Here is a 10,459-nt window from a genome sequence, read left to right as displayed (position 1 = left end):
CTCTGAGTTGGGTGGAGCCAGGATCCTGGGCCCACACTGCCTGTAGCCCTTTCCCCAGACGGGCACTGTTCCCTGCCCCTTTTGGGGCCAGGCGTTAGGGAACTACCCCACACACATACTCACAGGCTCACGTTTACACACCCAGAGTCCCAACCTGCACACTTGTGCTCCTCCAATACATACCTATGTCACCTCATAGACCATCTCCCAGGCTCACAGCCCACCCGCAGATTCATGCATCTCGCACTCACCAGGCCCCTCCCTATCACAGAAACCCTCTGTGTCTCTCTTCCCAGGGCTCCTTATCTTGGCCTACCCCTTCCTGAAAGCTCGGTTCAACCTGGACCACATCCTGCCTAACATAGGTAAGTCCTCTCCACCCAGAAGATCCTCTGCCGAGGATTGTGTGAGACCCCTTGTGTATAAGCCTGTGGCCCACTGTGCGGGGAAGCCAAGCCCACATGTGTGACTGCTCCTGGCTGTGTGTGTTAGAGTTGCTGTGTGTATGTGTTTGGGTGTGTGGCGCAGGTGTTGCCATGACTACAGTGTAGCAGACTTCAGTCTGCCTCAAAAGTGCCTGAACTAGCTCAGGGCGTCTAGAACTCCCATCTCCCCTGATAGGACTCTCCATGTTCCCCAAGCCTCCAAGATTTCCAGATCACTCCACTTTACCCCTGAGCCCCTACCGAGACCTTCCATCTCCCCCAAGACCTCAGGACCCTTGAATAGCCCCCTACCTCATCTCAGCTCCCCATACACACGATCCCATCTCCATCACGCCTGTGGGGGCTTTACATAGCCCCAGTTCTACCCAGGACCCTCATTTTAAAAAAATCTTCCATCTTCTCCTTCAAGGGCCCATTTTTTCCATCCCCACTCCCCTCCCACACAAGCCTAGATCGTGTGGGAGACCTAAACGAATGCAGTAGAACAAAGACAGCAACAGGGATGGAGATTATACAGCAGAAATGACTTCCCTTCCCAAAGCCGGACTTGATTTGAGAATGGCTTAGTGACCAAGGGGCTCGGGGTGATCTCATCCTGCAGGGAGCCTGAGAATCCACCCCCACCCAGGGCCAGACCATGCGGAGGGAAGATCCAGCACCAATGGCAATAAAGATGGTAAGTTCCAGAAACTTCGGAATCCATCTGCCACCTTCCCCCTCTGGCTGAGCAGCTCTGTGGGACCCAGGAGCAACCTGGAGGGGCATGCAGGAGCTTCCCCAGTCTCACAGAGCCCGCAAAGCCGAGTGGTTCTTCCATGTGTTGAGTGAAAACCCGTCTTGCTCCGAATTGAGCTGAGCCCCTCTTGTTTGTCCTCAGGGCTTCTCTGCCATGCCCAGCGTCATGGACACCGAGACAGGGGGCAGCGCACTGCTCCTTCCCCTCCTCTAGGCCCTGTGCCCCAGTTTATTTTCTCACTCTCCTCTCCCATTGTGGAATCCAACTCTCAGCACTGGTACCTGAAACTGAGCATCTTCCTCCTACCCCATCCCCGCACACTGGAAAATTCCAGGGCAGGAGTTTCTCAAAGACAGTCCCAGTCCACAGGGTCTGTGCCAGTGGTAGGAGGCCTAATCTCAGCAAAAAGTCCCATCCCAGACACCGTTCCAAGCACTTTATATATATTAATTTGTTCCATTCTCAGAACAATCATATGAGGAAGGTACTATAGTTAACCCCACTTTATATATGGGGCAACTGAGGTGCAGGGTAATTAAGTGACACAGCTTGGAAATGGTAGAGAGATCAAGTGGTCAGCCCCCGAGTCCTGCCTCTAACCCCGCACTAGGCTACTGTCCTCTTGCAGGGCGTTCTGACCGTCCATACCTCTTTATTTATTTTTTAAAATTAATTAATTAATTTTTTAATTGAAGAAATGATTTAAATTTTTTTTGCCCCTGTCTACCTTCCCTCCTCTCCCCCCTACCCTCTGGTAACCACTAGTTTATCGTCCATGCCTCTTTAAAGTGGTCTAAAACTGCAGCCTGGGACTCCCTTCCCTCTTCATTCTGTCCTGCTCTGCCTCCAGGTCCTTCTGGGCTGCTCTGACCCAGAGATCTGTCCACTCAGGCAGCCTTGTGCTGGTCTCTCCCCTAGGAGTCCGAAGCAGCCTATCCACCGTGAGCAGAACTCTGGAGAAGCTGAAGCCAGGGGGCCGAGGCACTGGAGAAGGTTGAGACAGGGGCCGAGGGGCTGCCCGCTGCCCTGCCCTCCCTTCCTGCCCGCCACCCCAGTCTCAGAGCCCTCCTGGATCCACACCAGAGGTGAACCGGGCCCTGGAGACACCAGACCTGCATCTGTCCAGCTGACCAAGGCTCTTGGCAATAGATTCCACATGAAGGAGGGTGGGGTCTGAAGCAAGGTGTCACTGGCAGCCCCACGGGGGGCCTTGTTTCAGGTTCTTGACCTGGCTTTGCTCTCTGGACTGCAGCTCAGCTTCCTTTCCTTTTTGATCTACTAGCTGGTTTCTCTGGAATTTGGGCCCCAGGGATACCCCAGTTCCTTGCTCCATCCCGGCCACAGAAGTGAACCACAGGCCCACAGGAACCACAGACAGGGTTCTGGCTGAGTCCCTCAGCCCCCAAGGCCTGGCCCTGGGCCTCTAGGGCTCACCGGCTGGATAGAGGGGCTGGATCAGATTCTTTTGAGGGTATCAAAACTCCAGACAATTCCTCAGGGACCTTAGCAGCAATGAACCAGACGAGAGCAAATTCTAGACAAAGTGGTCACTGCCATGACAGAGCCCAGGTAAGGCATGGGCCTGGAGGCTTCCAGGAGGAAGTAGCTCCCGAACTGAGCCCTGCCCTCTGAGACTTTTGGTGTTTGCATCTAACATTCAAGGCTTTTTGTGATCTGACTTCAGACAAGACCTCCAGCCTTCCTTCTCCCAAACCCTCTCACTGCTCCTGAACAATCTAAACATATTCCAGCCTGCAAGCCTTGGCTTACGTTCTTTCTCCTGAAGGCGGCCCTGTATCTCTCTGCCTATCAAAACCCCACACCTTTAAAGGCCCAGTTTCAAGAATCCCCTTAACCACAGTGCCCTCCTCATTCTCTTCCACCAGCCTGTGTCACTCTCTCTCAACAGTCTCCAGGCAGGTTGAAGTCTTCTATCTCACAAAACAATTATTAATCCTATTTAAACCTACTGTATGTTGCCCTTTTCCAGTCACCGTCAGGGCACACAGTAGGTGCTCAATAAATGTTAATGCCTTAATTTAATGGGAGAAAACATTCCCCAAGCTTTCCCTAGAGAGCCACTTCAAGGCCCCATGTACCCACAGGGTTGGGGTGAGAGAGGCCTGGCCCAGGTGCCTGCGGCTGTGCAGGAGACGTTGCTCCTCCACCCACACCACTCTTCACATATCTGCACCCATAAAGCACAGCAGTTGTGCGACCTCTAGACGGACATCTGCTCCATGTGGCCCCTGACCTGGTTTGGTGAGCAGAAGACAAGCTAGGAAGAGTCTCATTCTTGAAGGATCAGTCCAGATGACACTTCCTCCCAAAAGCCTCCCCACAGCCCCAGCCCAAAACTCTGAGTGGCCCTCATCTATTTCCCCCTCTTGAGAGTGGGGGGCGGAAGGCTGGGCACCTAGAAAGTACCCAGTAAATTTTGCAAAACCCGACCAAAAGTGTAAGAGACCATCTCACCATACAGATGGGAAAGCTGAGGCCCTGCAAGGAAAAAGACTCGTTGGGTCCCACAGTGAGAGATGGTGGGTCCAGGCATGGCACCCAGATCTCCTCTATCTCCCCACCCAAGGCTCTACCCTCTGTTATTCTCTGCACAGGGTACAGGGACCAACTCCTTGGTCATGGAGGGACAGACCGCCATAAAGGGGCTCAGTTTCATAAACACCGTCCAGTAGTGGAGTTCCTCCAGCCTTAGGGGAGTCAGCTCCCCTCTTTGAGTTTCACTCCTCTCCTCCTCCCTTCTTCTTTCCTCCTTTCCCTCAACCTCATTTTCATCAACAATAACTCAAGCCTGGTGGCCCCTCCTTGATCAACAAGGAAATACTTCCTCTTGTCTATCTTCAATCCTTACCTGCAGTGCCCCCAAAAGATGCCCAAAGGTGGAGAGGGTGGAAGTGGGGGAAGTGGAGCCTGAGCTGTGGGGAGGGTGGTCCCCCACCCCAGCCCACCATCAACCCTTCCCGGCCACTATCTCCCCAAGGCAGGACTATGGTATCTCCAGTGCCTGGCAGGGCAAGGCACCGAGCAATGTCAGGGATCAGAGTAGAATAAATTAAGGAATGAACACATGGGAAAGCAAGAGCTATGGCCACTGTAGAGGAACTGAGTGGGGTTCAAAGGATCCTTGAAACTAGGTGTGAGTTCTTGAGGCCTGAGCCTCTGGTTCCTCTCTCTCCCTCTGCCATGGGCTCCCTGAGACCTCCTTCCCCCCAGTGCAGGTGAATGTCTAGATACCCCCTCCCCAAGTGTATCTCCACTCCCGGTACCTCCACTCCCTCTGGTCATAGGAGTGGTCCATGTGGAGACATATACTTTCTCCTCATCCATGCTTTGGAAGGTGAGGTTGGGCCAAGGAGGCAGGGGTGGTGTGGTGACTAGTGTTAGGGGAAAGTGCCCTCTCACCTCTGAGCAGCTCCTGAACTCCCTAATATTTAAGCACTGGAGGGAATGTGGACAGGGACAGGTCATCAGACCCTGCCCTGCCAGTGGTCTATTCAATAAAGGAAATGGGTTCTGTCCAATCGTCCTGTTTTGACCTCAACCGTGGCTGCGCCTGGCTGGCCTGGGGGTGGGTGCTGAGAACACACCAAAGGCTGGGGAGTGCTTGGTCCAGGCAGCCCTCTGGATGTCACATCCCTGCTGGGACAACCTGGGGGACTGACCAGGCTGGGGCTGGAGTCTGGGGCTAAGACTCACACCCTGAGTCCGCCCTCAGGGGCCAGGCAAGGGGCTATGAGGTCTTGTGCCTCAGTGTCCTTATCTGCAGATGGAGGATGAGGATAGCACCTTCCTCATAGGGCCACTATCAAGATGGAGGGTGCCAGGCATCTATTTATATCAGGGAGAGTTTATGAATGGATGGGCGTATGAATGAAGCAGGAGATTGGAGGAGATGCTCTTCCAGCTGAACTCCAGATTCTGGAAAGTCAGCACCTCCCACCCCCAGCCAGTCTTCTCCGTAACACAGGCCAGCCTGTTGGGCCTTGAGCCGGGGCACTCCCTCCCCATCCTTCAACCCCAGCGAGACCTTCCCAGCCCCACCAGGAGAGACTCGGCTTCTTAAGGGACTCGTGGCCACACCCCTTTCTGGGGGCAGGATTGGTGGAGGGTGATTGAGAACAAGCCCCATCCCTGGAAAAATCTCCCTGCCCCCACAGCTCCATGCCTACCCCCTCCAGGGAAGGTGGGGAGTCTGTTTGAGGCTGAAGACAGAGCCAGTGCGACCTGCACCCCTCGCCGCTGTAGAGTGAGTGGCTGTGTGTCCCCCGCGTACTCGGAATGTCGAGCCCCCGGCGTGTGGGAGGGCTGGGAGTTCTCGGCAGGGTGCTTGAAACCCGTGAAACGGTGGAGTGAGGGGAGAAGGGCTGCGCGGAGGGGCAGCAGGACACTCGGTGAAATCGCTGCTCGTCCCGGGGTCAGAGGGGAGCCGAAGGGGCACCAGGAAGCTGCAACCCGCAGGGCCGCCTCCCACCGCTGGCCTGGCGCCCCGCCGGCCCCCAGCGCCCTCGCCCACCCGCGGAGCCCCGGACCTCCGAGTCGCCAGGCGGTAAGTGAGGGGGATCAGTCGGGCATCCCTGCCCCCACCCCACCCTAAGTCGGGTCCCTCCCCCCCATATCCCCGACTCCCGCTCTGCTCTCGGGGGATCCCTCCCTCCTGCTGGCGCTGGGTGTTCGGGGGATAATGGCTCAGGAAGGAGAAAGCCACACAAGTTGGGGGTGGGCGGAGGGAGGGCAAGGGGATGAGACGAGAGGGGAGAAAGGAGAGGGTGCTGGAGAAGGGGATGCTTTAAGGAATGGAGGAGACACTCAATCCAGCCTTGAACTGCAGGGGACTGAGTATTGCCCAGACAAGAGGTCAGGGACCTGCAGCCTTGAGACAGAGTTATTTGAAAAGAGACAAAGGGAAACGGGAAAAAGAGAGACAACACAGAGTGGCTGCCTTGGGGCCCCTCTGTTCTACCCTGATCCCTCCCCCTCTTTAACTCAATAAAAATCTACCCTAGACTCCACACCTCTAGTCCCCACTCAGCTTCCCACCACCCTCCCCGGCCCAAAGCGAGGAGGGAATCAGAGAGAAGTGGGCACAGAGAGACTTCAAAACGAAGAGACAGAGGAAGCCGGGAAGGCAGGAGACGTATCAGGGGCTCCTCCAATCAATTCCTTCCTTCACCATTTGTCTAACGAATATTCCCTGGGCCCCTGGGAGACTCAGACATTCTACTGGGGATGCGAGTCGCAAGCAAGGCAGATATAATCCTGATCCTCAAGGAAGACCACTGGAGTATGCAGTCCTGGACACAGGAGTCGTCGGTCACCTGCTGATTTGGGGAGTTAAGGAAAGCTTCCTGAAGGAAGTGACCTCCCAGCTGCACTCTGACAGATGAGTTGCAGTTAGCCAGGTGAAGGTAAAGTCAACATCATGGTTCAGGCCCAGGGAGCAGCATATTCACCAGATGACACCTGGTGAGCTCAGCTCCACTCTAGCAAAATTCAAGAGATCCACCGCCTGAGGGAGCCAGGGCTGGAATTTTAACCCATAGGGATAGATGGGGAAGAGGGCAAAGTGGTGTAGCAGTGAGACTGGAGAGGAAAGGCTGGATTCTAGAGACACCTGGAGGGAAGAATCTGCAGGGCTTGGTGGCGGATGGGACCGGAAATACGTGGAGGAAAGCCTGAGGGAGAAGGAGGAGCGAGGATGAAGCCCTGGTTTCTGGCTGTTGTCTGGGCTTTGTTGGAGAAGATGAAGTTTAAGGAGCCTATTTACAAGAGGAAGAGAATGTTTCTAGAAGGGAAGGTTAAGTGGAGTCAACGCTGTGGAAAGGTCAAGTTAACTAAGAACTGAACAGTGTTCATTGAATTCAGCAACAAGGAGGCAGCTGGTGGCCTTGGAAAGAGCCAAGTGATGGATCAGAAACCAGACTGAGAAGGTTAAGTAGGGAGTATAGACAGTACTTTCAGGAAGGGAAGAGAGTGTTAAACAGGCAAATGTGGGGTTCCAGGAGGATTTAGTTTTAAGAGATAGAGGCTTGACTGCCTCCAGGAGGAGATGCAGGCACAGTGAAGTGGATCGATGAGCACTGACTAGGAAGGGGGAGATTTCCCGGGAGCCTTGAGGACCTGAGACATGCCACAGACATGGATGCACAGAGTGCCTGTGCTGCCCAGTTTGTGATTTTCATGTCACCTACAAGGCTTAGCAGTTTGGGCACAAACTTGGAGGAGGCAGGAAGCTGGACTGATGCAGGTTTGAGGCTTTGCTGAGCAGCTTCTGCAGAAGGGCAAAGGAACAAGTTAAGTTGCGAGACAAGGTAAATTGCAAAAGAATACTAAAGTAAGGCAGTGTGAGTTTTTAGTGGATGCAGAAGTGGAGGCAAGAGACTCATGGAGAAACCGTGGAGAGTTCCAGGATCATATCAGCTCAAAGAACAGTTGTAGCAAGAGGCACTGTAGAGCTGTGGCAAAGAGTACAGGTTGAGAACACACACAGCCTAGGTTTAAATGCCAGCTCTGCCACATATTATTACCATGTCTATGACCTTGGGCAAGTAATTCAACCTCTCTGAGCCTCTGTGTCCCCATCTGAAAATAGAGATGGCAGTAGCATCTACCTCTAGGGTCGTCACAGGGCATAAATGAATTAATAATATAAAGGGATTGGAACAGTGTTTGACACGTAGTAGGTGCTATACACGTGTCTCCATAGTGGTAGCAATGGGGTTATTGTCAAGAGTGAGATGTCTGGATTTCTCAGAAGTAAAATGGTTCAGTGTGATGACAGGGTGATGAGGTCCCTAGCGGACAAGGGTAGCTGAGTTGAATGGAGGATTGGCCATTAGAGATAAGGAGCCAAGGAACTACTGGAGCACAGTGTAGGAGGAGGGCAGTTGTGCAAAGGATGCTGAAGTCCCTTGGGGGTGGGGAAGGTAGGACGTGGGCTGGAGGGGGAAGATTTAGTCCCAAAGCCTTGGAAGGAGGCACTTCCACTCCAGCCAGTCTGCATTCCTCTCTATCCACCTATCCTGCTGGCTCCAGGCAGCTGAGTTGCATGGAGTGGTGTCTGAGGTCCAGGCTGGCCACAGACATGGCCCCTACTGGGGATGTGGCCCAAGGAGTCTGGTGAGCAAGACTGAGAGCATCAGGGAGGACCCAGAAGAGAACAGGAGGCCCAGAGCAGTAAGGGTCACCTCACCTAGCTGGGTGTAGAGTTAGTCTAATGAACACAGAGCTTGATTGCTACAGAGAGAGTCCTGTGTCACTGGCATCCCTCAGCTGGGCAAAAACCAGAGCCTGCAGGACCAGCAGAGACCATCTAGACCAAACTCAGTGAAACTGAGCCCCAGTGAGGGGAACTGCAAGCACTTGCCTGTTACAGGCATGGAATCCATTATAAATGGGAAGGCACCCTCAGAGCAGCTGGAATAGGCTCTGCCTCCCACCCCTCATCACCTCTCCTCACTACCAAAGAAGGTTCCCTCCACCCCGACACTCCCAGGCAAAGGGAGTTCTCCAAAGGTACTTCTGCTGAGCAGCAGCTCATTTCCACCAGATAGGCAGACAACTGAGAGAATATCTGTCTGTCCACATGTTGGCCTGTGTCTGCAATTCTCAATGTGTGATGCATCTGTGTTTGTATTTCTAGGTATGTCTGGTCACTGAGCATACATGTTTGTACACGTATGATGTGTGTGCGTGCATGCACATGCACTCAAGGATGAGGATGATGGGGCTAGGAATCAGATGTAGGAACTTGGAAGCTGCACCTTCAGACTTTTTTCTCAAGCCTTGTTTCCAGCGTGTGTGTGTACATATGTGTGCATGCACGCATGCACGCACACACGCCCATGCCTATCGCTTGGGGTGGGGAAGGCCCTGTAGAACTGGCTGTGGTGGGAGTGGTGGCATCTCTTTGGGCTCTGGGGAGACAGTTCAGTTGGCAGAAGCTGGGAGCTTCTAGGGCGGTGAATAAGCTGGTAATGAGTAATGGTGATGTGGGAGGTCCCCTGGGGAGGGAGTGTGGTGGCCAGGAGAGAGGTTTGGGGATAGAGAGAGCACTGGAGCTAGCAGGGACCAGGGGATTGGGCTGGCCCAGACTTTCAGGGACTGAGGGGGAACTGAAGGGCTAATATTAAAGGGAACAGAGGGGTTCTCAGTGAGGGGTAAAGAGTTCAGACTGAGTAAATGAGTCCCTCGATCTCACATGGAAGACAGGGGGCTAGGAACAGTGGCTGATGTCTGGGCCGAAGCTCCAGCCCCCTCACCCGGAGGCTCTTGGGCCCTTGCAGCAGGAACCTGGGGCCAGGAGGCCTGACAGTTCCCGCTGGTCAAGCAACTGCTCTCGCACAACGCAGACATCCCAGATCCATGGACTGGGCCAGGGGTGGGGGGCAGGCTGACCTGAAGGGGTTTCAGATAGGGATTCAGCCCACTCCCTACCACTAAGAGTTCCTGCCTCCACGTACTGAGGACCACTCTCCTTGGGCCTCAAGCTTATTGATGGTTCGTTCGCTGGATAGTCATAATCAATTATTATATATTTTTAATAATCAAACATCTCTATATCTTCCGGTAAGCAGAAATTATGATGTAGCAGAAACAACATGGGCTCTTCAATCTGACAGAACCAGATTTGAATCCAAGCTTTACCAATTACAGCTGAGGAAGCTGGGGAAAGTTCCTTCGCCCTCCTGGGCCTCGGTTTCCTCACTGCGAACAGGGTTCAGGATTGCAACAGCTCACAGGGTTTTGGTGAAGAACAACTGTGTTAGTGTGGGAAGAATGCTCAGCACTCCTCCTCCATAATCAAAAACTCTGTGCAGATTATTTCTCAAGGGAATGACTTAATCCCAGCCCAAAGCAAAGAACAGCGGTATTACAGATAAATGAATCATTTTTATGAGCCCTTTAGGTATATCGACAGTAATTTCTCAACAGTTTTCCATTTCCACAAACCACAAGTAATTCAAGGTGGGGCAGCAGGTTGACACGTTTGGAGACAGTAATCTGGTTAAATCATTCCCTTTACATTCAGACAGCTGAGGCTCAGAAAGGGGCCCCAGCCCTCTCAAGTCACCCAACCAGATCAAAATGGCCAGAGGCTCAGCCTCGAGCATTTGCCTCTGCTCCAAACTGCTTCTGGCCTAGACTCCCAAATAGAAACCACAAGGCCTCCCCTGCCAGAGGCAGGGCAGCAGGGTAGGTGACTACTTGATCAGGGTCATGGGCAACTTAACGGCCATAGTCAGAGCTCTATCTGGGTAGG

General features: G+C 53.5%; 1 protein-coding gene across 1 annotated transcript in view; it reads left to right on the top strand.

Annotated features, from left to right (window-relative positions):
- The window catches only part of KNCN (kinocilin), a 3,314-nt gene extending 1,134 nt beyond the window's left edge, over positions 1-2,180 (top strand). Inside the window, exons 2-4 of the mRNA XM_025051977.1 lie at positions 297-365; positions 1,048-1,122; positions 2,101-2,180. Of these exons, the coding sequence (XP_024907745.1) occupies positions 297-365; positions 1,048-1,122; positions 2,101-2,180 (224 nt within the window). The remainder of the gene's footprint in view (positions 1-296; positions 366-1,047; positions 1,123-2,100) is intronic.
- Positions 2,181-10,459: the final 8,279 nt, after the last annotated feature.

This window comes from Pteropus alecto, unplaced genomic scaffold (assembly GCF_000325575.1).
Source record: "Pteropus alecto unplaced genomic scaffold, ASM32557v1 scaffold25, whole genome shotgun sequence".
In the NCBI taxonomy this organism is placed as follows: domain Eukaryota; kingdom Metazoa; phylum Chordata; class Mammalia; order Chiroptera; family Pteropodidae; genus Pteropus; species Pteropus alecto.
Note: the sequence above shows the minus strand (reverse complement) of the source record. Positions and strands in the feature narration are given on the sequence as shown.